General features: G+C 42.7%; 1 protein-coding gene across 1 annotated transcript in view; it reads left to right on the top strand.

Annotated features, from left to right (window-relative positions):
- Positions 1 to 987: 987 nt before the first annotated feature.
- Positions 988 to 27,394, top strand: part of fw (CUB and Sushi multiple domains furrowed) — a 34,159-nt gene continuing 7,752 nt past the window's right edge. The window contains exons 1-7 of the mRNA XM_011499676.1: positions 988 to 1,439; positions 19,375 to 19,492; positions 22,680 to 22,738; positions 25,688 to 25,897; positions 26,448 to 26,543; positions 26,612 to 26,734; positions 26,872 to 27,035. Coding sequence (XP_011497978.1) covers positions 1,325 to 1,439; positions 19,375 to 19,492; positions 22,680 to 22,738; positions 25,688 to 25,897; positions 26,448 to 26,543; positions 26,612 to 26,734; positions 26,872 to 27,035 — 885 coding nt within the window. The 5' untranslated portion in view covers positions 988 to 1,324. The remainder of the gene's footprint in view (positions 1,440 to 19,374; positions 19,493 to 22,679; positions 22,739 to 25,687; positions 25,898 to 26,447; positions 26,544 to 26,611; positions 26,735 to 26,871; positions 27,036 to 27,394) is intronic.

Genomic DNA, 27,394 nt, shown 5'->3' with positions numbered 1-27,394 from the left:
CCCGAGGAAACTTAAAAAAGTCTTGAGCGACTCTTGGCGACTGGACATAGTTTACCGATTTTAGGCCAAACTGATGATCGCAACGAACTGTGAGCGATACTATTGTCTAAGAATTGATGGGCAGAATCGAAGTTGCGCATTTTACATTGGAAGATCGTCACACTGTCAATTTGGTTTTTCAGTCGTCGAATTCGTGTGTGCGTCGATATTGGGTTATTGGCCTTTGACGTTTGAGCGAAAGAAACGTAATAAACCGAAATATAAATAAACCTGTGTGATTCAGTTCGTCGAGTTGGCGGGGGAAATTGTAGCTGGGAGGAGTGGGGTGGGGTGGGGTGGGGTGGAGTGGGGGGGGGGCGAGAATCATCTAATGCGATTATTGGTAATATATATCTTTCTTATTAGTCCGAAATATTCTCTCATAGTCTCGATAGTCCGAAACTCGTAGTTTGGTCAATCGCGCTACGTCAGTCATGCGGATATTTTTAATCGTGAGTCAGAGAATCGGACTTAAATCGATAAAGCGAATTTTTGTTTCAGAATAATCTTCCATATTCTCGAGCGAACGGACGACAATTCACGGAGCAATAATACGTGGTTTTTGCGGAACTGTTGGATCTTAATGATTCTGTGGGTAAGAAAAGATCGAATTGGGCCGATGTTTCGGCCCTCAGAAAAATCGCTGTGATGTTGAAATTGAGCAAATTGATCGATCAAGCGGTGTTTGCATATGGCTCGGCGAGCCTACCTACACGCTCGGCTCGAGATCCTTATTATGTTGGAGGGATGGTAAGGGGCGCATGGACCCGACGTCCCGTGCCTAATCGAATCGAGCTCGAAGAGATCGAAGCTTTCGGCCGAAGCTCGGGAGCGAAGCTCCTTCGTGACGCCGGGACGTCCTCGGCGGCTCGGATCGGCTCGGCTCGGCGCGGGCCTCGGGACCGAGGCCCCGGTGGCCCACTGCGCGCGCACTCGTCGCTCGGCCGGTGAAGGGAAGCCAGCGTCCGTCGGCTCCTGTGCCCCGCTCCTCAGTCTCGCAGCGACCGCGATGCCAGGAGGCGAGTCGCGCGCACACTAACGATTCCCGCCGCTATCCCAGCGCCCGCAGCGCCCGAAGCCGAGCCCGTGCCCACGGTACCGCGAGTGCCGCCAGGTGACCAGGGTGAGAAGCCTCCACGGGCTGCCGATGCCCGGACCGAGGCACTGGCTTTGAGGCCCGCGAGTGCCGAAGAGTGCCGAAGAGGGCCGAGACGCCGATGACGCCGGCCAGGAGGCCCGGCACCGAGACTTGGCCGCAGCCGAGGCGACCTGCTCGCGAGGCACGATGCTGTCGGCGCAGTCACCACCGTCGTCGCCGCCGTCACCGCCGTTCACGCTGCCGATCCTGCTGAGACTCCTACTGCTGCCCCTGGCGGCGGTCCTCGCCTCGGACCACGCTGGTGAGTATTGCCCGGTCGGTCGGTTCCCCAGCTGCCGATGTTTTATCGCCGTTTAAGCTGATTGGCGGATGCGCGACCGGTAGTGCAGGTCGCCCGCGCATCGGCACGGCCCTTATTATTATTGTTCCCGTCGTTGCGAACTGCGTTATCCGGCCCATCGTCATACGGCGAGTTTCGATTTTTTTCACTCTTCGCGACCCTTTCTCGAGGGTGCCTAGCCTCTGCTAATCAGTAGTTGTGAATAGGCGACAAAGTCGACCATTAAATAGCGGTCGTGTTTTGGTCAGCATATTTTCTCACCTCGTTCACGTTCTACGCTCTCCTTTCGTTTGGCGCGTTCGAAATGCTCAAAATGACATTCCCTCGAGACTGTCATGCGCTCGGAGAATGAAGGCCCCGTCGATGATGATCGGGCATGAGTGGACACGAGCTGCCGTGTAGGCCGAACACGATGTCGAACGATTACGGTATTGCATCGAGGCTGGTTACGAGTTGGTGACTGACGCGTAAAGGGCAGGAGGAGGAGGAGGAGGAGGAGGAGGAGGAGGAAAAAATAGGGACATTATTAAGACATCTATACTATGTTTTGTTGTCAATTTAACGGCCATTGAAATAGCCCCGAGATGTCTTAGTGTGGTTCTTGAAAATGGTAGATCAATTTTTTTAGCTCGCCATTGGATAAAAGTACCGTTTATCCGGGCCATCTTCGAGCTGGAGTTCGGATACGTAAAAAGCACAGCTACCGTATGTTGTGGAAGAAAGTGATAAAAAAGTGGTTCGTAGAGAATAATGACCAGTAATTTGCACCGGTAACTCGCTATTCTATTTAGCTGGTCGGAAGTATAGCTTACCGTCCGACAACATTTCGACTGTTTTTCTACTTCCCTCTCTCTCTCTTTCTCTCTCTCTCTCTCTCTCTCTCTCTCTCTCTCTCTCTCTCTCTCTCGCTATGATTTTCCCTTTTTTTTTCTTGAACTTTTTGATCTTTAATAGAGAAAGCATTATGTTCGCGATAATGGCGTTTGTCAAAATCACGCGTTGCTCGTAAAATGAAAACGACGTTGATTAACGGCGCTACCGATCGCTCGACTCTCTTATCCTTCAAACTTTCGTCGTCGATTACCCGATAATACTTGGCGGCACACTTAACCCAGGGCGGATTCGCTCTCAAATCTATCGAGTCGCGTCACTCTGCAATAACTTATCCATCAAGTCCATCCAAGTCGTATTAATTTCAAAGTTAGACAAAGCGTCGGTTAATCGGTATTCGTTGAGGGCTCTCTCCGTCCCTCTCCCCATCCCAACTCCTCCCCCGCCCCTCATCCCATGATCGTCCATCGAATCTTTACTGATCGTATTAGCGTAACCCAGTTTACGGGGTGACGATGCGTTCGAGTTTTTCGAGGCCGCGTCGATGGTTCGTTGGTATACGAGAGGTCGTTCGCTGTGTAATCGTCTCTGTACCCATGGTTCTGAGCTTCCCGGCGATCCGAGGTCGATCCGTAATCAGGGTCTACCAATATAGGGCAGAGCACACGTTACTTTCTCGCTGTTTCCTCTTCCGAGCCCCGCCCGAGTCCTGGCTTTTTCGGCCTCGCGCACCTCGCTGTGACGAGATATTGTGCTCGGGTGAGGGGTGGGGAGGAGCTGCGGACTCGGTTACGTCCGCTTTTTTCCCCGACCGGATGGGAGCAATCGCCAAAAAGCCAGACAGTCCTCTTGCGAACAATAAAAATCGAAAGTCTCTCCCTGACGTGCGTGTGCACCTTCGTTTTGAAACAGCCTGCGCGAGCGCGCGCCGCCGAGTTTCTCCATATTGAAAGTCACCGGATGTGGGGGAGATCCGTGGTGCACCTGTTTCGGCCCCTCTTTCTCCGCGCTCCCCTCCAGCGCGGAAGCGCCGTTTGACGACGGGGACGACGCACGACGCCCTTCCATCGCTTTCCGTTTCGATCGCACAATTTTCAGCTGAGCCTTATCGTTTAAAACTTGTTTGGTCCGTTAAGCGTTTCGGGCTCCAGCACCGTCAAACAAAATTTTGAACGCTGTCCCCGTGTCTGCCCCTTCGGTTATCGCTGACTAAGGGCCCACATTATTGCGATCGAGATTTTTTATCGCCAATCTTGCTTCGTCGTATTTTTCACACGAACGTCTACTATTTAATGCGATCGATAGATAAATTTACATGAACATTACTTAGGTATCGCGCGAATCGTAATCCCTTGGCTAGTGGTCGAACCAGACCGCAGCTTCTCAATTTTCATCCCAATGGAGCGCAAGCTTGAGTCACAAAAATTGTCGAAAAATACGAAAGCTCGTTTACGTTCTTTGGTAAATACTTAAAGGAAATTGATTTATTAATACGAAGCTGATTGCATATTTCTTAGTCGTCATTGTAATGATCGATCGAAAGATTTATGGGCTTCGCGGCGTTGCATTGAATTTGTCATTTTATCCGGATTACTGGCTTATTCGGCCCAGGTGATCGAGTAGTACTTGAATCATTCATAATCGCAACGGACCTTTTCCCTCGCATACATTGTCAAATTCATCAACCGAGTACGTCGATAAAAAAAAAGTCAACAAGACTCGCTGGTTTAGCGAGAGATAATATATACAAGAGTACCAGCGAGCTTTGTCATTATAGGAGAAGGTAATGGTTTATAGGAGCGCAATGGCAGGGGCTCAAGCGAGAAAATTATCAGCATGTCTATCGATAAAAACTTAGCACACATATATCGCACACAAGTACCGGCAAGTGTAACGCTCTATCATGACAATTTACCTTTGGTGTCTACTTTCAATCGCCCGAAATGAATATGGCATAATTATACCATACGCATGCCTATTGGTGGCATAAAATTGTAAAAAAAAATTTGCAATGTAAGCGAAAAGGTACGAGACGCTTTTTACGATCTGAATAATTTTTCGAATCAGTGAGATAGATTTAGAAATTATGGGTTATGCCAGACCGAAGGAATATTATCTAAGCAGCTGGTGATATAATTACATCGATTCTTGAATTCGAAGTGGACCGATTTTCTTTCCAATTACCGATTACAGCAAGAGTATGGCACATGGCGGTTAGACGGTGGGGAGGGGGAGCGGGGTGTAAGAGAAGGAGAAAGACGAGTGAGAATATAGCTGGTCCATAAATAAGCACAACTTCTTATAGGACGAATAAATTAATCGTTCAATAAGAGCGAAGCCAAAGTATCATAAATATAATAACAGAAGTAGGATAGCCGATTGGTTAGGCCCTGTTCTTGCATCTGGGCCGATTAACCCGCTGAAACGAAAAAGTAATTACGAGTTACGCGATTAGAAGTGTAAATGGCGTAAATAAAGTGTAAATTACAATAGAAAGGGAGCGAGCGTCTGTTAATTGTAACCACCATTTACTCGTTTACTGAGCAAGCAGTGGTTGGTCCACCTGCGCAATTCTGAATTTGCTAGTTGTACCAATAATCCTCGTTATTGGTCTCTCTCTCTCTCTCTCTCTCTCTCTCTCTCTCTCACTCTCTTCACGTGGAAGTCATTTTTTCAGTAGCCGATTCACGAGCCTCTGTCCATTCGCGGCCGACGCGAGCTGAACTTGTGACCTGGACTCGAGCTGTCGGCCCCTCTCGATCACACCGTTATCCTTCCCATTCTCCCTGCGGCAGTCTCGAGTGACATTCCCAGAGTCGGACACTACGAGTCCAAAGTCAACAATCACAATTCCCATTGCGTGCTTCCCAGACCCATGTCTTCGGAATAACAAATATTCACTAGTGTCAGATCCTCGTGAACTCATCACGACTTCTATCGACGAATTTTAATTTTATCTGCTCGTTTACTCCTTCGCCTCTACACAGAATTCTAATTACTATGCCCACGTTTCTTTATTCCTCTCTTTTTTATAGAATATGTAAATCCAACAACTTATCACCCAGGCATGTAATTATATTGCAAATACTGTATTTCTACCTTAACTCGTAGACGTTTATGCATTCCGGCACTTTAATATTCCATTCACGTGGCTCGATCCTTGATTCTTCGACTATCTCCAGTCGTTACATTTACCAGTCTATGGAAAATTTTATCCCATCTTTTCCTCCCATCCTCTGCTCATTCATCATTGGCTTAATTTAATTTTAATACGACATATTTTATATTAAGAAGAGCGTTGAATCGCGTTCAGTCAACGTTAATCTATCAATCAGCAAATAAGCCACGCGATGTTTAAGACAACCAGGCTTTCATCTTACCATTGATTTCTCTTTACAGATACTTTATTCTTAAGGGGCATTAATAGCTAAATAATACAATGAATAATATATATTTTTTTATACCTATTTTGGCTTAACTGCATTCGTTTAGGTTATTCAAATGGCTCGTTAATTTTAAGCTTCGATAATGCAATATAGCAATTAATACATATAGAAAGTTAATTTAATAATCTAGAGAGAATCATCACATACGCGCACATGCGCAAGATCACGCGCGCGCACAAACCTATATACATATGCAAATATAGCAACAAAAAATAGGTTTTCAAATTATATTGCGCGCGGTGAAAACGAATAATGAGTGGGTAGATACAGAAACTGAAAGTCTCGTAACATTTACTTACGAACCGCAAATTTTACTGTAAACATAACCAGTTCTAATGAAATTCTAAATAACCTGGAGGAGGTATAAAAGTTGCCTTTTCTCGAAATAAAATTAAAAAGCGAATAACGGTGGATCATTGATTTAACATAAAACTAAAAAATCTCTTCTAAATATGTCAATCGAAGATAAACGTATTCCCATGGGGCTCGTTAAGCTATCGTTATGGCCTATTTCTCACTCGTTTCTTCAAAGCAATTTAACGAACGATCAAACTCTCCATCCCCTCGACAATGAAATATAATAACAATTACAATAATACCCAATCCTGATAAGAAATACGATGTATTTATTATAACGGAAAATTAACGTCACTAAGCGCAGCCGCTTTTTCATCTGTAGTAGCCAAGGAAAATCCATATGATTTTGCAATCTCGAATAAAGCTGAATATTTTATAACGCCTCGGATAAATTTAATGCCGTTTTAAACGTCGCTGTTCTCCCTCCTCCCCGTTCCACCCGCAAAGACCAAAGCGATACGGACGCGGCGGGGTGTGGCCGTGCGCATCCGTTTCGTAACGAGCGCAGCTGCACAATTCGCGAGAGGAAATCCTCCTTATCGCCTTAGCCGCGAAAAATCATCCACCACCTTCCCATGGATGGTCTCTTATCATGGATGGCGCCGCTCGAGTCACAAGTGCCAAGATACCTCGGACACGCCAGTGTACACGTGCTCCAGCGTTGCTCCAGGTATCGTGAGAACGAGGATCGTTGTCTCGCGCCTCTTCGCCTTTTCCCCCGAGCTTTTTCCAGCTTGTAATCCATCTCGTCCTCAAGGACGGCCGCGAGTCCCAATACTTCCTAGTGGGATAGGCCCTGAGCCCCTGTCCCCGATATTATTGGCCGTCACGGGGCCGTACATCGAGCTAAGTTCTTAACTAAGATTGGCTTAGAATTCTCGTGCCTCGGCACACTTTTACGCGCGACGTAAATTATATCTTGGCGTTGCTCGCTCCTTCCTTCTCGTCGGGCGATATTTCACGTGTCACGTGTATCCGCTCGTCGTGAATAGTAATGAAAGTGCGCGCGCGCGCACATGTGGAGCACGTTATGCCGCGCGGCATAATTAAAGTCGCACGCCGAGCGAGCTGCCCGTCGTTCCATAAGCGTTCGAGAATTTGCGGAAAATCTTTTTATACTTTCTCAATAGATACGTTCATAGACTCGAGGAATTTATTACGCTGCGTAAGATTATGCGAGCGCAGATGTATCGAACTTTCTAGAGGTACGCGGGCTCTGCGAAGATTCGCGTTACGAGATTCTTGCCACTAATGACGGTTAAGAGCACTCGGACCCGCGCTATTGTGCGCGATATTTATTCGCCAATTAGCTCCTGCTACCATTTTTAAATACCCCCACTCAAGACGCTTGCGCCTCGTTATTTCGGCGCCCTAGCAGCAAATTCAGCAAAGTAAGAGGCTTTAAGGAAACAAGCGGAACAATCGTTACCGTGGATAGGGAAAATATAATACACGTACGTAGAGCGAGTGAGAGGTATCTGGAGGAGGGGATACGGGACAATACAGATACATTCATGTAATGTGGGTTGGCTGGAGGATAATGGAGGATAAGCAGACAAAGAGTCTACCTTACGCGGGAAGATAGGCTTCTTTTTTCATTTTTTTTTTTTTTTTTTTTTTTTTTTTTTTTTTTTTTTTTTTTTTTTCCCTCCCCGGGGGAAATAGTGTTTTTTTTTTTTTTTTTTTTTTTTTTTTTTTTTTTTTTTTTTTTTTTTTTTTTTTTTTGGAACATCAGTAACTCAAAGGGCATAATAGAGTTGGATTCCGTTATGTTACTAATAGCAGCATTAAGTCTCTCGCAGTTGTCTTGTCAATCGCAATTTAATGTCGGGAAACGAAGACTAAATTGGCAGCTTCGGCAGTGTCGGAGCCATAGACGAGCATAATGATCGGGCGCCAGTAGTGGAAAATAAATATTTTCCGCAGTCGGTGCGCGTAATTACGGATATAAATGATTTTCGTGTAGCATTAAAAAGCCGGCCGGGTATGCAGCCGTTAAATCGGTGGTAAACGAAGCTGGTTCGACGCGAGGCGAGAGGGAGGGAGGGAGGGAGAAAGAGAGAGAGAGAGAGTGAGTAAGAAAGATAAAATGCGAATGCGAATGCGAATTCCCGAGGTCAATGACGCTCGAGCGTAAAAGACAGAGGAGGAGAAGGCGCGTTAGTTCTTGTCGCTCGGCGTCTGTCCTGCGTTGTTTGCTCCACGAGCGACTCGACTCGACTCCACTCGACTCGACTCGACTCAATTCGGCCTCGCCGTCGTAAGGGGCCTCCACGGCCCAACTCCGAAAAAGCGCCGCGGAGGTGTCCACCACGACAATTACGACAGGTGGTTGATTGCACAAGTGGCTCGCGCTCACGCGGGCGTATACCAATGTTGCGCAACAAGGCCGCGAACAATCGGGTTGGGCAAGCGGCCGTCGATCCGCCGCCGATGGGAATTTACGCGAGAACCGGGCGGATCGATCGACAGCCGAGCCGGGCTGGGTCGATCTCCGTGATAGCTCCTCGCGACCAAAAATCCTGGCAAGAGGAGTGACCAGTCGACCGATGACTCTCGCGTAATTAATACTTTGGCGTACGGGGACCAACGAGCTCTCCTATCTCTCTTTAACCGAGTCTCCACTCCTTGACATCGGTACACCCATTGAATCGGAGACGGCGAGTGCGAAATTCGCGAGAGGGTATAAATAGCAGCTCGCGTCGCGAACGCGATACTCGCTAGGCTCCTCGGACTGGGGCATCGACGTCGTGGAAAAATGTCCGTCGACGATTTTCCCTGGTAAATGAGAAGGTGGGTGGTAGGAGAAGAAGGAGGGAGGTAGGAGAGAAAGGCGGAGGACAGGTTTCCTCGGAACGCCACCCGAGCCAATGCACTTTCATCGATGGAGCTGGTGCGCGTCATTATGATAAAGTGCGTCCAAGTGAGAGGCCGGTGTATTTCTCACTTCAGCGATATATATATATATATATATATATATATATGTGGAGCGATTGGGTAGGTGAGGTAGGGAGGGAGGGAAAGCCGCGTGTTCCGAGCCGTTAGAGCGTACGTGCTCGCGTTCGTTTGTTCGCGGAGTCGAGCAGAGGAATGGAGCGGCGAGGGATCGACCTCGATCGGGATCGACTCGACCACACCTACTTTCGATACCTTCCGGGAGAATCGGCCGCAGCAGCTAAAGGAGCCAAGAGGCCAACGCGCCGACTCTATGCTAATGCGCATAAAGTGCACTCACTGCTGTAGCTGCCCTCGAAGAAAAAGCTTTTCCGTTAAGTCACCCGTCCGACTGCTGCGTTTTTCCAGCGATCGCCGAGCGAGAGATTCTCCATATTAGGCCTCCCGTCGCCCCATAGATCCCGACCAAATCCAACAGCCGCCTGACTTATCGTTATACCCGTCCGAGTTCCAATTACACACATGCGAATGACATTTGCTGGGAAAGCAGCGGCACCCATGCCAAACTCAAAATAAAACTGTTAAGCGATTCTTCGTGCGCGCCATGTGTACCAAAACTCCCTCGACATATATCGAAGGATAAATCCCGTTCGGCCGGGTCTCGTATACGAGACAGCAAACGACTCGTCATCTCCCGTTAAGTCCTCGTGTCATTGTTGTCGTTTTGGCGCTCTTGACACTCGAATGTTTCGTCTTTTACATTTGTTTCTTCTTCTTCTTCGTTATAAAAACTCGCAACATACGGCAGCAATGCCATCGGCTTTAAAAAAGAAAAATGGACTCGCGTCAACGTGACTTTATGGCTTCGATTACATTTCGTAGCGTTTAACCACTTGTTTATTCACGCTACATGCGCTGTGTACGTCAACGTACGGCCATAGCATTTTGATCTCGTGTGGCTCCTCTTGTGCTATCCCTCTATCCCCCCCCCTCCCCCCTCCCCAAAAATCCTATACCATCTACCGTCGCTCAATTATCCCGAGCGCGTAAAAAAAAGTGCGAACCTAATCGATAATCGGCATAGTAATTGCTCATCAAATGTGTGATTTATGCAAATAGTGTATTTCAAATGGCGATCGAGCTTTGATAATGAAAGGTTGTAGGTACAAATCCAAGATACACCTTGTTATGTAGTTTGAGTGGACAATTCATAAATGATTATGTCGCTGATGGGAATGATGGTCGGGCAACGTTGGGAGCATACGAAATCTTGTTAACGGCAAACATCATCGTGCATGTAGGATCGCTTGTTAATGTGTGAAAGTTTTAGGCGAGAACTTTCAAATGCGCGCTTTAAACGCAACTGGTATGTAGTAAAGATAACTATTAATATGCGTCGTTCATTGTTTGAATCGATCAAAGGAAAATTATATTATACGACGACGTGGCCGGTCACCCATGCGCCATTGTAAGTTAATCTCTTAATAAAATTATAATACACAAAGGAGTTTATTTATTTATATTATTTTCAAGCATTCCAAGTAGTAAAGAATATGTATAGTTTGTTATTAAATGATTTATTGTATAAAATTGCATTATGTGTACGTAGGATTACGTGCTTCGATTAAAAAAACAATCTAGTCGAATTAATTTAATTTCCATTTTAACCTACATTAATATTTCATCGGATTATTTTCATTATTTTCTTTAAGATATTTCTTTATTATTCTTTACATCGAAATTAATGCCATTGCCATTTACTTTCATTATTCGATTAATTATATTATTCATCTAATCGATGCACAATATGTGTGAATAAGTATATTATGAATGTAATATACTGCGATTTTGACGCGCATAAGACTTAGTTAGATAGACAATGAATATTTACTAGTATTTATGTTAAATATAATAACAATTGCTGGAATTAATAATTCATTGGACTTGGAGGGAGGGAAGGTAGAAGCGAGATGGAATTGAATAACATTATTGACTCATAGAAAGCCAAAAATTTTCTTTCAAACGCAGGCAGTTGAATATGTTTTTCTAAATCTGTTCATAAATAGCTTCATTAATTTATTTCACGAGGACAATCTTGAGATATCAATTTTTTGCAATATTACTTTTATAAACAACTTACTTCCCTTTTATTATTGACAATTAAGCTCTACTGGCTTTTCAAATTCATTATTTGTAAATCGTGAGTATTTATTAATGCTGTAAACGCTTTATTTTAATTGATTTTTAAATTCATAATCATCGTCATTATTACATTAAAACGTCGAAGTTGATATTACACTTTCTCATTTTAACTCAAAGTTTTTTTTTTCCATTCCAGTAGGCTTTAAGACATTTAATATCTACTATCATATATCTAATATATTACTATCGTATTTCGAAATTTCTTATCTCGTTTTTCATTATACGAGTTATTCAACTTTTCACTCAATTTTTGCAAAATACCGACTGTCATCCGCTATAAACAAACAAGACAAATGAATTAACTTCATCGACAATTAACATGTTTAGTCCTATGAAATTTTCAATATCAAGTTTTCATCATGTAAATAAGTATTAAGTGAGTCGATTAGGTAACACTAAGGACAGCTTGACGTCAAAATATTTTCCCATTCATTTGTATCTGCATCGTTATTAAAATTGTTTCATATAAATGAATTACATTTGAAAATATCTATTCATTGAAACATTTATGAAAATTTAATGTTTTCTTCTACAAACGTAGTTGGATTATTAAAAGAAATGATATCGATTTTATTTCTTAATAAAAATATACATAATAATGATGAATAATGAAATTACATATCGTGTACGCGATAGGATATTATTTTCCAGCATAATTATATTTCAATATTTTTTTTAATATTCCGACGATTTAATATCGAACATTTAAAATAATAATCGATTAATTAATTTTTAATATAATTTATTGTTAACTTTTTGGTTCATTTTTTTTTTAATTTACGTTGTAATATTACTATCCAATTTATCCAAATTATTGTTGATTAAGATAAGAAAAATTCTTTTTATTCAATCGCAAGAAAATAAGATAATAATTTGCTCTTAATTGGTTTTTCTTTTTCATTTAATTAATCAGACATTATTTCCTTTATAACGAGGATAAAGGAATTATGATTTACATACTGTCTATTCTAACATAAAATTCCTCGATTTAAAAATCACCTTACAAGAATGCAATTATTTTATTCAAACGATACTATTAAATTCATAAAGTTGATTATTTGTATTTTGTATTTTAAAATTTTACACGTTTCAAAAGTTTCTTGTGATCATATCAAATTTATGTGCTCATATTTTACCGAACACATACTTAATATCTCCGTATAATTGATATTTCTAGTTTTCTAGAGTGTCTACATAAAATTATACTTTAACAATATTTTAATTTTTGTTGATGTTGTTGTTGTTGTTGTTGTTATTTTATCACTCGATACGAGTTTATAAGTTTTAATAACAAACGCGTTACTTTATTCATTTCATTGGGTTTAGCGGCTGTGATTAATTCGAAATTAAATAATCAATAAGCACGAACTATTTAATAGCGCAAGTTGAATAATTACGTTGTCAAACATTTCCTATTATATAGTATCTCAAGGATGTTTGGTTTTTGTTTCAAGGTTTCACAAATCACAGGAATGATTCTACTAAATTTTTAACATTCGTGTCTTTTTGCAATTTCCTCGGCTTTGGCTCATTAATCGGATAATAAATCAGGGCTTTCACTCTGACTTACTTTCAATATATTTAGGCCATAAAATAAATAATGATTTGGAATGAATTTTTAATGCACATTCTCAATTCTTAGCGTAATATGAGACTCGTGTATTATTGAGATTTGAAACTAAAATGAAAATAACAACTATTAGCTTACGTAAAGTAAAGAATTCGTTTTAAGTATAATGAGCTCAATTTCAGTACTCTATAATTTCTTTGCAAGGCTTGTTATAGTTTTACTTGTAGAGGATGAAAATTATTATCATTTTTATGTAGTTACTTACTTTGTATGAACAGTGATATACTAAAATAAATAATGTTAGACCGTTCCTCTTCTACTTGATCCTTTTTTAATTATAATTGACGACAAAAAGTCAGATTATGTTTCTTTATTCTTGAACAGTAATGTTCTATTCTCGCTCGATTATTTATCGTTTAAAAACTTTTGTAAGTGAAATAATTATATGAAACTGCATAGAGGGTATCGTATTTATTATTGAGTGATATTATATATAAATTCTGTTCAAACAAATCTTACTAATACATAATATCATTTACATGAATCAATATATTAATATTCGTTAGTATATTATGCTGTATTTTCATTAAGGATCAGACGACATTTTCATTTTAGGTTGGAAGTTGTGATATCATAATATTTTTTATACTCTCTATGTATATATATATATATATAGAGAGAGAGAGAGAGAGAGAGAGAGTGAGTGAGAGTGAGAAGGGGAGAAGGAGAGATATTATTAAGAATTTTAAATCAATGTATTGAAAGTATGATGATGAAAAGGGAGTATTGGAAAGACGTAAGAGGTAGCAATTGTGCGAAATTGATTTACGAGTATTCGCTAAATGTTGATAGATTCTTGTTTGCAAAACATGCCGTTCGCCAAGGCGTTATTGAAATTTAAAAATGGTGTTTTTTTCTCAAATGACACGTAGCGTAAGTGTAGCGAATACAGTGAGCAGCTACTCGGCAAAAAAGACTGGATCGCGACAAATCAACTATTTCAAGTGGAATTAAACCACATAGATATTGTCAGACTGGCTTGGCACTCGCCATCCTTCTTCGAATTCGCTCGAATGATCTACATATTCGAATTTGCTCATATTCGCCCATATGGTCGAGGTGTCAATTCAGCTTAGGGGCAGGTCGACGTGCGTGACAAGTGCACCGATTTAAGTCCATTCACTTGCCTCCTGCCTCCATCAGCGTCAATCGCAGATCCGCGAGAACACAGGGGACTATTGATTTTCCAATTTTCGCAACGAGTCCAAGGCCATACTACGGGACAGGCGGCAATCCAATACCGCTTCGGCATCGCAAATTCATGTTTCTCGCCGGTTGCAAAAGTTATTGGCACTCGCGCGTGGTACATTGCCCGTAACATAATAACCTCGGGGATAGCGAGGTAGAGCCTAGACCAGTTATTCCACGACTTGATAATCTCTGCGGAGGAACGTGCGACGTCCGCCCTACCCCAGCACCATTGCCATCGCTACCATCATAATCACTCACCCATCCACTACACCGAATCACGCAACGAGTCCTCGAGCGGTAAATCTTCATTCGGAGCATCTGAGCAGAGTCCGTGGCTGGCGAGAGAGGAGAGCGGCAATGGTGGTGGCGAGAGCCGTTATTTGGGCCTGAAGGCGTTGTAGCCGAGTGACCCAGACCCCAACGGGACGATGAGTGAATGCCGATGCAGGAAGGAGTCGATGGCCTCTTCTCGTCCTCCTCTCCGTCTTAGCCGCGGCCGGGATATTCCACCGCGACGGCGTTCCATTCCAGCATCATCTAATTATCCTCCGATTCCTCGGGCGAGTCGCGTATGTTTTTGACACTTGGCCGTACTCCAGCGAGTGCACCCCCGTCTAAGTTCCCGACACGCGTTGCCGCGACCGGGCAACTCGGAATAAAACAACCGGGAGAAAGCAGCGTAACGTAGCAAAGTTCGGGCGGCGTATGTTTTTTCACATCCGAATGGCCAAATTTGGCTTCTGCGTCCCCACTCGGAGAGGAAACGAGATGGAGAAAGTGCCGGTATTATTTCCTCCCGTTACGGCTATACTATTATTCATTAACGAAAGTGAAATGTCACCGGCGGCCGCCTTTGACGGGACTCATTCTCGGCCTAGGTACCGCGCTATCCGTGAGAACATCTCTTAGGCAAGTATGAAACATTAATGCACCGAGGGTATGACTACCGTGGAGGGGCCCCGATATCTTACTCCTCGTTTTGTATTTTAATTTAATAGCGATTGTAATTACGTCGCCCGCTACCTCCGCTCCTCGATCGAGACAATTTTTCGCGCGCTACTATTTAACGGCGGTGTGAAAAGTTGACGTTGCGCGAGCGCGAATTTTTCACTCGCTCCGGCGAATTCCTAAGTGAAAGGGACCAAAGAAACGCCGAGTTTTTGTATCTCTAATTATCCGCGAATAATAGCCCGGGGATATCATCGATAGAGTCGAGAATGTTACCGATTGCGCGGCACTCGTTGTCAACAGACAAAAAAAAAAAAAAAAACACAAAAAACAAAAAACAAAAACAAAAGAAAATAAAAAAATTTTTTAAATATAAAACAAGACAGAATAAAACAATAAAAGACAGAAAGAAACGCGGACGAAAGCCGAGTTAACGTAAATGGTAAACGACCGGATAGGTGATGGAATTGCTACGATAATCCTTTCGCCGTTCCGATTCTCCCATTTTCCTTCCTCCTTGTCGCGTTGAGCAAGCTTACGATATACCCTATTGATAAGGCCAATGTCCAGCCGACAATGCCTGTGCATTCAATAATTTTGATGATTAATAGTGACGAAGTGCAGTGGCGGGTATAATGTAATTCTTGCTCTCCTTAAATCGTTGATGGCGGCGCTCGTGACTGGGTCAACACAGACGATTCAAGGTTCAAATTCAACGGGAGCCTCCGAACTTATTTTGGCGAAGTTTAGGATAAGGAATCTCTCAGTCCCTAACCGCTCCTCCGTTGTTGCGCGGAGAACAAAAGCTTAGGCGCGAGCAGCGAATTCATTGACAAAGTCGGCCGAAATTGCGCGCAATGACCGTACTTCCTCTTTCGGGCAAACTACCTCCCCTTGGACTTGGCGTTGACGTTCGGATATTAGCGAATCGCACGTGCGTCAACGATGTCTCTTAGCGATGACAGTGCCGTGCAACAGCTCATACGCGCAATAGTATTTGCCATCATTCGTTGGAATATCGAAGCTGGACGTACGATGGTGGGAATGGGTACGAACAGAAGGCGATAAGAATGTCTCATGGTGCTGGTGGGTCGAGATTAACGTTTCGATGGTTGCGACGGCCTTGTTTGATCAGGTTGACGTGACGCAGCGTAACGTAAAGTCAAAGCACGAGGAAGAAGAAGGAGAGTGTCGATTGGGCGAAAACGAGGTTGGCACCATCATAGGTGGAATGGCGCTCCACGCGGCAGCCGCCGCCCCCCCCCCCCCCCCGTCTCTGCCACCGCATGTACCACCGCACTGAATAGAAAAAGGAACAAGGAGGAAGATGGAGCGTGTACGAACGACTTTACGGCGCGCCTCCCCGTAGCCTTTTATTGTTCCAGCACCACTTGCAATGGTCAAGTTTCCAGTTGAAGCAATTTTTCATTAATTTGACTTTCCTGGGCATTAGATCTCTCTCCATCGATCATCGTTATGTCGCTTTCCATTATCATTTGGAGTTGGTTCGGCTTTTACAGACTCGATTGATAAGGTCGTCACGGCAGAGTTCGTTCTGATTAGATTTTATTGGATTAAAATGGAATGTACAAAGTCGCGAATCATATCATTTATTTTGACGAGTGATAATGGAAAGATCGATTGTGTAAGGCTCGGTACATCGTGAAATAGAATTTCGTCGCCAGAAGCTCGAACATCGAATTCATATTAGCGGCCATTAAGACGGAAAGTATTTCGAGCGGTCAATCGATTGATCCTTGATAAAATGTAAATTCCGAGATCGAGCAATGCAAATAATTTCCAACGATGAAAATTAAAATTACGCAATATCGTTGAGTAATGCATCGACGACGTCAGCTTCCAAAATCATGACAATTAAGAGAAAGTAGAAAGTGCAATGGGGTTTTGTTGGGTACGAGTTTATGCATAATAATGTGATGCTACCTTCCAAAGCAATAATGAATCGACATTTATATATATATATATATATATATATATATATATATATTACAGTATCTTTGTTATCAAAAGTATTTATTTATTTACGGTTGGTACGGCAGGTCACAACGTGAAAGTTGGCGTTGCGCATCCTCGTTTTAAACTTGTAGCGAAACTGCACACTCGGAACTTTCAGTTTACTAATGTTGACTGTCATCCAAGTACCTGTCTCGCGTACTTTCTGAATTATCAATATATATACAATTTTATGTGATGACATATTAGGGATGGATAATAAAATAAAAATTTCATTTTAAACTGTAATAAATAAGGAGGCGAATAATACGAATAGTATGTAAAGTCTCTATTGATAATTTACTAAAGAGGTGATGCATTCAATTTTACTTTCAATAAACAGCTCCGAAGCAAACTCAACACGGGTGTCAAGAATTTTACAAAGAAATACAATTTAATTTTGAACTAAATAGAATTTTGAGTATAAATGAAGAAGAAGAAGAAGAAGCAAAAGAACAAGAAAAAGAAGAGGAAGTAAGAGATTTTTAATTGGCTTACTTACTGAGCCATTGTACTTTCACGTTTAAATTGTATAGCTAATCGGAATCATTATATCTTGATCTTATCGAGCATTTAAATACTTGATTTACAATTAATAAAGCTATTTAATTAAGCACTGTCTAACTAGCGTTGATGCTTTATTTTTTTAAAATCGTATAAAAAAAAATTATATGTGCGTTAAAATAACGTGAACACCAAGTGGATAATAACAAAAGGGATTTTTTTCTCTCCTATCCCCTCCCGCTCCCTCCCTCCTTCTCTCTATCTTTATCTCTTCGGGACGAGTAATGTCGCAATATTAAAAAAAGAATAAAAAAAAAGTTTCATTCGTTAGTTCGACATTCCCCGACGATTAGAGGACAATTGTGGAAAATTGGCAAGATCGAAGCGAATAGTCGATGGAATTGTAAATTTTTAGCGTACCGAGCATACGGCCACGACGACACCAAGGCCCAACTAATTCCGTGGGTAGGCACAAAGAAGCTTCGGTGGCGATATTAAATACAAATACATTCATTCTTCTAACTTAATGATAAATATTAATTGCCATGCACGTAGGTATTATGATCGATGAAACGACAGTCTCATCGCCCGTGATCGCGTTCACGGATAATACACATTACGTATAGAGCAACAGCAGCTCGGAATATATTGGCCAGAGTTCATAGTCGGTGCACGAATTATACATGACTTGCTTTAATTTAATGACACGTCCTATGAATAGATGCGCCAATGAAAGAAGTATTTCGATGCGTATTATTAAAGTGCCTTTTGCAACTCGGGAGAGTGTTGTAAGGTAGGGTAGCGTTGCAAATAAACGTGAACCGTTCACTTCGCGGCATTCGACTCGACGCTAAACTCATTTTCTAACAAATTCCGCTAAATCAAAACTCGTCTATTATTCACAATTGGCGCAAGGGAGAGAAAGAAAGAGGAAAAAGAGGCAAAAGAGACAAAAAGCCGAGGAAAAAAAAATAAGCTCGGTCGCCTGTCCAAGACCCCCCCCCCCCCCAACCCCCCCCCCCCCACTCCCCTCCCCTCCCCTCCCCCCGCCACCCGCAGCGATATCGCTATCGCACAATACCGCGACCTGCAAATTACATGGCTATCGTCGCATTCACAGCGTATCATTTAATAAAAGAAAACGACGAGGAAACCTTTTCCACAGTTGCAAAATACGCCACGGTTGATTAAGGCCCAGTGGTTCGTAGTTGCGGGTGTGTACACGCGCGCGCGCTCGCAAAAAAAAACTCCCCGCTGGAAATGAAAGGCAATAAGATGTAAGAAACGACATTAGCCGCACGAAAGGGCGACGACCCGGAGACGCTACCGCAAGAAGAACGACGGCGGCACTCGACGAAAGGACGGGCGACCGTGTCGAGACGAATGGCCGAGCCAATGTCAATGCTAACGCTCGGAGGGAGAGTCGGGGCCCGAATCCAATCTGGGTTACCGTTTACATACGTGGACGTTTACATCCCGCCTCTCCTATCCTTCCGGCTGCCTCTCCGAGCCGTCCTATTCGCCTTTAGAAAGTCGCGCGTTTCCCGAACGGCTGCGCTACCCCGGACCCACCGTGCCCATTCCGGGGCCATTACGGCCGGCCGTCTACGATAAGCCAGCCTCTAGCGGACGCCTGCCACCGGCATTTCTCCGCTGCCTCTTACTCTCGCCAATCTTACGCTCCGTCCGTTGAATTTAAGAGGAGACGCACTTGCTGCTCTCGCTCTTCCTCCTCTCGCCAGCGAGCTCCATTAGCCCCCCGTAGCCGAGCCGAGGAAACTCTGGCTTCCCTACCTACCTATTCAATCACCCACCCACCTCTATCTCGAGCCCAGACGCCTACCACTCATTAGCAATCGATTCAATTTTATGTTTTCAGAGGTCAGATGTGGACAGCCAGCGGTGCCAATGAACGCGAGGGTCGCCTTGTCCGAGGAGTCGCTCAAGGTCGGCACCACCGCCACCTACGCCTGCGACGTGGGATACGAGCGCTTCGGGTAAGAGACTCGTTATCCTCGCGAGGAGGCGACGTCGAGAGATTCGCGACCACTATTTTTATTTTTTTTTTTTTTTTTTTTTTTTTCAATGCGACTATCCGCCCAGCGGCTCCTGGCAACGACTTTTTCCGCCCGTCCTCGAGGGAGAACGGGAGCACTCCTTCGAGGCCCGATCGACTTTTTATGACCCGTGCCTCTACACGCGTAACGCCCATGTGCTCGTGTTTCATAAGATTGCCGTGTCGAAGCAACGGCATGGCACTGGGAACGGGGCTCGCGCCTTTATCCCTAACCACGATTCTCCAGTGATCCTCCAGAAATCCTCCAGAGATAAGCACAACACTCTTTGAGCTTTGAACAAACATTTTCAACGTGCAGAATTTCCGTAATTAGCCGCGCTCAGCTGAAAAACGAATTTCAAAAGCAATTCATGTTCTGTTAATACCGATCGAATAAGCCCACTTGTACACGCCCATTCTATTTAGATCATTTATCATCTAATAGATTCCTATCTTTTTTGTTTTACTTAAGTAAGTCGCTCGTATGCGGAAGGCTTTGTTTAATCCGTGGGAAGGCTAAAAATAGCGGTTATTCGTAATTTGCATCGAGGACAGTGAGGATTTTACCAAAGCCTTACCCATGCCACAATAAACATTGAATGAAATTTCTCTTCTCGTGCGTTTACCTAATTTTCTAATGCCGCAAATCGTGCCTCTCAAAGGCCCATATCGATCAATGACCAACAATATGAATGAATAATTTTTTAATGCTGACGTTTGACTCGCCTACTGAAAGAGCCGAACATTAACATTTATCGTTTAAAATTTCCGACTCAGCATTTCTCTAATTATCATCATCTAATCGAAATGTATCCTCTCAGAAGCATGAACGATTCAATTTCCTTATTAAACACGTTATCGTTATTAATATTAATATCGATATTATTGTCATTATTATCGTCATCGTCCTCGTCGACGTCATCATTGTTGTTGTTGTTGCTCTTACGTGCTATCATAAAATTAAAAACCACTTTAATTATTAGCAAGAAATACAATATATTGCCGCTTGATAATAAGTCAATATCATTTACATAAAAACTGGTATATTGACATTTGTCAAAGTGTTGATTTATCCATGAAATTATGCAATTATTTTCTAAATTTAAAATATACACAGCAGATACGGAATATTTTCAATTCTCTTCCACTTTACGGAGCTATCCAATCGTAGAAAGCGATTTTTATCTTGTACACTATGTGCAAACGATACAATATGAAGAATGTGGGTTACTAAAGTGTCTATTACCATTAAGATGTATCACGAAAACAAAAAAACAAAAACAAAAACAAAAACAAAAACAAAAAAAAAAAAAAAAGAAAACAAAGAACAAAAAAAAAAGCAGAAAAGAAATAACATGCCGGCTAAGAGGAACAAAAATATTATCTCCAAATAAATATAAAAGTAAAGTTCGTTATGTTTGGAATTAGCCTGACTTCTCGGCCTGCATGATTTCACATTTAAAAATCAACGCATCAACGACATTGTCTCGCTTTTCATAAATTGCTCCTTAATTAAATATATCAAGCCCTATTATGATTATCTCAATTCATTGTTTATTTAGTATAAAAATTTATTATTCTATTAATGTCTCGTAGCCTTTCAATGCCTATTGTCAATTAATATTCTGACATTTGATCCTACCTCAGTCAGCTGTAAAATGTATTTAATCAGATGCTTAATGAATCTTAGAATAAAAAGTCATTTGATCCTTATCACGAGTTTAGTTTTAATCGGCAACTTTGTGTCAGTTGGTAGCTTAATCGCTTAATTCCTAAATGTGATGTAATGCAATTGCATGAGGGTGACTTAACACCGCCAACGGGTAACGGTAAAAAATACAAGAGATAAGAACGTTTTCCAACAATTTGTTGAAACGCAGCCAAAAAAAGTCGTTTACAGTTTACGGACGACTGCTCATAAGAGAAGAAATAAACAATTTTTCTTTTTCATTAATTCCTTAGGCTATTCCCTTTCTTATTATTATGGCTGTTGTTATTGTTATTGGCCTCTTTTTATTACTCTAAGTTGTCGTAACACATAGATTTGCTTAAACTATCGTCTCTCGGTAATTTACGCACAAACTCGATATTATGTATGAATTATCTACAAGACCATTTTGATGAATAAAAGCATCTTGTTAAACATTCGACGAGGACGAAAATTTATTGGATGAAATAAATGATCGTTGGAGCCACTATGAATTAATAAAATTCTAGTGAACTTGACTTGATAAGCTTGTGGCAGGTTGAGCCAGACGTGTAACCAGACGTGCATAGTTGACTTTGCTTAATTCACGGTTGTTTTTTTTTTTGTTTTTTGTTTTTTTTTTTTTTTTTTAATGAAAGTTGCTGGAGCACCGCGTAAGTTAATTCGAGGATGGTCGGCGTGACTGTACCGGACAGTTAGCAATGCGATGCTGCGTTATTGTTTATAACTGTATGGAGCACCGAAGTCAGATCATTCAGAAGTCTATGATCATTGTCTTTGTCTATGCCGCCACTTTCATCGCAACTTTTGATCATTTATCGTCGCTCGTATTTATCTCCCCACCGCGGAACCTTCGCCCTTCTCAATATCTTGTAGGGCAGATAATCGGTAAGTGTTTTTCATTATTGTGAAACTCTACCTGGAATTATGATCGTTCCAATTGCTCATTGGAATCGCAAGATTCTAGTTAATCGTCTCAATTTTTAATCGAGCTTTTGAAAATTGGCGTGCGTTCACTTGGCTCTCGATCCAAAATAAATCTAACGCCCGTCATTTTCCAGCAAGGCTACCTAAGCTTCCTTTTAACATTCTATCAATTATCTCGAGCATTGAGATTATGACAATTGTAGGCGACGAGCAATTATTCTTAACCGTAGAGCAAATAAATAGTGTCGGAATGGTAAGTATGTGTAAGTACGATCGTTAGAGCGAGACTTTCATAATATAAGCTAATAGATAAACGTGCTTTTTTCGCTTATCTCCTGTCTCCATGATAAATCTTTACATTATAAATACATCTAATTAAACGCCGTGGATAAAGATCCGGATAATAAAAAGCTGAAGGCCATTTTTAAACAAAACGTTGTCTCTTCTCCTATCCGATCTTGTATCGGAGGTTTAATTGGAAATTTGCTTTCAGCACAAATACCCTGACCTGCAGCAACAAAGGAAAATGGCAAGGAGAACTACCTTTCTGCGGTAAGCATTAAAAGCAACAAACTGTTAACAAACTATTAATCCACAGTTAAGTCGCTATTTGTATATCCGCACCCGGGGCAACGAGAATACATAAACGTTGATAATGGCAACGAGGAAACGGAAGCATTTACGTAAGTTCGTTAGTTGGTTAGTTCAATCGGAGGATTATTGCGGCAAACGCTGTATCCTGCCGATGTACGCAACATTGCCGTAAGCTGAATTTCTTTATCAATCTCAGTGAGAATACGACCGTAGGAGTCGGTACGCGTGCACGCGGATCGCATTATTCGGCGCGAACTCGCACGGAATCGCGGCTACGAGTTCCCGCGAAATCCAGCCGATCGCCTCGGCCCTCCTAATGATACAAACCGTACGTCATTAGATATGAGCGACTAATAATGGGATCATATCGTTGCCATTAGTGGCGAGGGGAGAGGAGCGGATTGGGTCGGCGGCGCCGATTGGGAGTATCGGGCGATTGGCTTGAAGTCACGAGCCGCGGCACGAGCGAGTACGAGACTTACATAAGCATCGTTTTCGTTATCTCGAGTCCATGAAAATCGTCGCTTCCATGAGAAGGCGCGCACTGATGCAACAGGAAGCGACCATCGCGCTAACGAACAGCGGGGGAATAGCAGCGAGTCCACGAAAAACAGTGAGTCCCGGACGCACGTACGACTGGTAGGAGCGAGGGAACCGAAATATCAGAGACCTGTGGGAGAATCTTAGAGGTGATTGGAGGGAGGGAGGGGGTAGAATGGGGGAAGGTAAATCATCGGCCAATGTTTAATTTCCGATTCTCTCTCCGATTCTTTAGGCTTATTGGGCTTATCGAGGTTATCAGCTTATCGACAACCTTTAAAGACCCTTTAAGATTTTCTGATTTCATCGTCAAATGCTATGCTATTTCGACATACCCGTTGTTTTCACTCGCCTATCGAGTGAAGACGTTCGAAGGTTCGATCGTTAACTCAAGCGCGACTTGACTTTACATTCGTGAAAGCCACTTATCGATTTACCGTTTGAAGGCATTCGAGAATTTACAAGCACTAATAGTCACTGGCAAGTGTTCTGCTTTCGTCTCGACGTTCAGCTTAACAACTGCGTACGACCTTTCCAAATCCGTTTTATATACTTCTCATAAGATGCGAGATTAATACGGAAAGTTAAAAGAAGATGATGAGATGGTAAAAGTCCTGTGATGACAAACGGATGTCGTCGAATTAACCGAAAACAGCCGGTCGACGACATTATTAACGTAAACTTTCGATTAATTTTATAAATCGACGTTTCTATTATGGAGCAGTTGCTGGTGCGTCGAGAGACTTTATGTCTTAATAATTCAAGTATTTATGTTATACAAAACGGTGTTTTCGGTGATGAAGAAGTCGTAAAAATAAAGCTAATCGTCAGGTTGTAGTCGGATAGTCGAGTTTGCAGTTGTAATTTATTGGTAGTCGAGAATCTTATTATTCGAACTATCCGAGAACGTAAAAGGTTAGGAAAAAGTCGATTTTCGAAAGTATGCAGTAATCTAATAGAGTGGAAACGGCGAAAACTTACGTGAATCTTGATTGCAATAGTACGTGCGATTAGGAAGTTATTGCATTGTATCGATCGGACAAAACGACTCCTCAAAAATTGTTGCAATTGTTTAAGCGCAAAAAGTCGCGAATTATATGAGGGAAGAATAAGAAAACGTAGAAATAACTCGTTAGTCTTGCGTCTATTCATTTGTGTGAGCGGGATATTTGCTCGGAGAACTGCTCTACTTTTTCTCACGCTCAGCTGAAAAAGCCAAATAATTAAAATTTGCCGGGGCAAAATGCAATTTCTATAAATACGAATTTCCATTGTGGAAGATGTTGACGGGGATGAGTGATCTCAGTTTCCATTAAATTTATTATCCATTGTACTTAGAGTTAATTACTTATTGAAAAATTGTACTCGCCTTAGCTTTTTATTTTACAGATTAAGCTGTCAAAACATAATGTTTAGTCTGAAATAAAAAGCAAAGATAACAAAACAATACAAAACAAAACAAAAACAAAACAAAAACAAAACAAAAACAAAACAAAAACACTAAAAATTCTCATAGGTAAAGTAGACGTTCGAGTGAAAAAGGTGAACATTGTTTTTGTCTTTTTTAAGAAAAGTAATAAGAAAGACTCTCTAAAATAATAAGCTATAAAAATATTTAAATGTCTAATAGTTTGTCGGGTAATGAGAGAAAGAAAGCAGTTAGTTTGAGCTTAGCACTGAACTTCATGATGATAATTTATTTTCAATAGTCTTAATGGATTCTCAATAACTTTTATTACAATGATTTTATATTCTATTATAGCATTATAATGAAATGTTTTGTTTAGAAATATAAGAGCATTTGAAGAGTCTTGAGGGAATACGACTATTAAATTTCTATTATTGTTTCGAGCGTAAAAAGACTTTCGATTTGAAAATCATACGACCTTAATGGCCGATGAGAAAGTTATGAAATATTAATTTAAGTTAAATCGAAGTAAAAGGATTACTAAATTTGGTATACATGCATTTATAATTCATATCTGCTCCGGGGATATCGAAGAAACAATCCATTCAATTTCTCCGGCAATTAGAGTATTTCATTTTCTTTCAAATTCTTACCCCTTGAAAAAAAAAGTGGCGGGGGGGGGGGGGGGGATGAAAAGAAGAACGTGAAATTTTGCTGATAATAAGGCACTCGTCATCGATTCTTGCTAATTGCACGAAACGCTCTTACGGATTTCAAATTCGTAGAGATCGATAAATCGATAAATCTTGCCCAAATGCCGAATCAACTTTACGTTACTAACGAATGAACTCAAAAGCAGTTTTAATAATGATAATTTGTCAACGCTTAAACACACAAAACCTATTAGGGATCCACGGGTTTTGACTGCTCGACTAATCGACGGGAACTCCATGCTGCAGGTGTTAACGTCGGCTTCAGGAAGCCAACCAACCAGTCAACGACGGTCCGTGGGGGTGACGCCGGACACGGGAACGACGGCGACCTCAGCACAGAGCACGATGGCAAGAGATGCACCGAGACGCAGAGCGAACCGAGTCCCTGGTGGAGGGTCGACCTGCTGAAACCCTACTCGGTCAAGGTCGTGCGGGTTACGACGAGAGGCTGTTGTGGTAAGAACCGCGAATCATCGTCCTCTCGTTGGCGCTGATCCAGTCCTGCTTCGCGCGACTTTTATCTTTCGTTACAGTCACTTTCTCAACAACTACGACCCGTTATTAACGACTAAAGCAATCGACCAAGTCGAGTCAATCGCATTATTTTACAAAGCTGACACGTTTAACGACGTACATCCTTCTTTCTTCCCTCTCTCTCCATTTCTCTTGAATCCTTTCTTCGGTAGTAGCACCGTCACCTTAATCGTCACCGGGTCATTCGACTTTATCGCAGACGATAATAGCAAATGGCCAACACCGCAAGTGGCTAAAATTCGCTTCGTTCTAAAAGCTGTCGGGCTCTTCTGCGCGATTATCGCGAGCGTTACGAAATGTGCCACACTCGTAGTGACCGGGTGAGGTAGAAACGCCAGTTGATCCGATGCTGACGTCATTAGGAGCGAGCGCAGGGCTCGATAGGCCAGGGCGCAACGAGATGTTTGAAAAAATTAGCCGCGGTGATGAGTTTAACGGGCGCTCGGCGCTCACCTTTGTCTGTCCCGCACAGGTCATCAACCCCTGGAGGATATCGAGATCCGCGTGGGGAACAGCAGCGCCGAGCTCCAGAGGAATCCGCTGTGCGCCTGGTTCCCGGGGACGATCGGTAAGTGATTCGAGCCCTTACACCGCAATAAAGGCCCGTACCTAAGCAGCGAAACTTGACTTTTCCAGAGGAGGGCATCACGAAGACGTTCGCGTGCGCGCGCGCTCTCATCGGCCAGTACGTGTTCCTGCAGCTGGTCGGTGTCGAGGGCAGCCTGAGCCTCTGCGAGGTCGAGGTTTTCGCAACGGACGGTGAGTAGGGCCGGGCCCCGAGGGCTCTCAAGTTCGGCCGCCGCGCCGGGCCGAGAGGCTAAGAGGTCGATTATTAAGAGAAAGGCCCGCGCGTTGCGCAACCGCGACTAATCTCGAATTCCCGCTTCCCCTTCCAGAATTCTCGGTGGATAGGTGCGCCCACGCGGGGACCCCGGCCGACGCCGACCTCGCCGCCTTCAACTCGACCTGCTACGAGTTCGTCATCAACAAGGGCGACTCGTTCCAAGAGGCGAGGAGCTACTGCCAGGCGCGCGGTGGCGACCTGGTGCACGGCTTCAAGGTGACTCATAGTGATTCGTGGTACTCCCGTAACTCACCATAACTCCCGCCATAACCCCCGTGACGAGGAAATGGAAAAGCCGCAATTGGCTTCTCTATTTTCCCCTCATGCTCGATAGAGACTGAGCTACGAAGTAATGGGCGAAAAAAAAAAAAAACTTGCCTATTTCAGCGAGGGAAAGTTGCGAAAAGAGTGGTTATGCACGCACAAAAACCATCGTTACTTTAACGGTCTGCCTATATCTCTCTTTAATATTCGACTTGTCGCGTCGCTCCTTACATACACACATATCAATAAGCCATATGGATAACTTTTAGCCTTGCATTTATGTTTCGCAATAAACTTTGATTCGTGGTATA

This window comes from Ceratosolen solmsi, unplaced genomic scaffold (genome assembly GCF_000503995.2).
Source record: "Ceratosolen solmsi marchali unplaced genomic scaffold, CerSol_1.0 scaffold35, whole genome shotgun sequence".
In the NCBI taxonomy this organism is placed as follows: Eukaryota; Metazoa; Arthropoda; class Insecta; order Hymenoptera; family Agaonidae; genus Ceratosolen; species Ceratosolen solmsi.
Note: the sequence above shows the minus strand (reverse complement) of the source record. Positions and strands in the feature narration are given on the sequence as shown.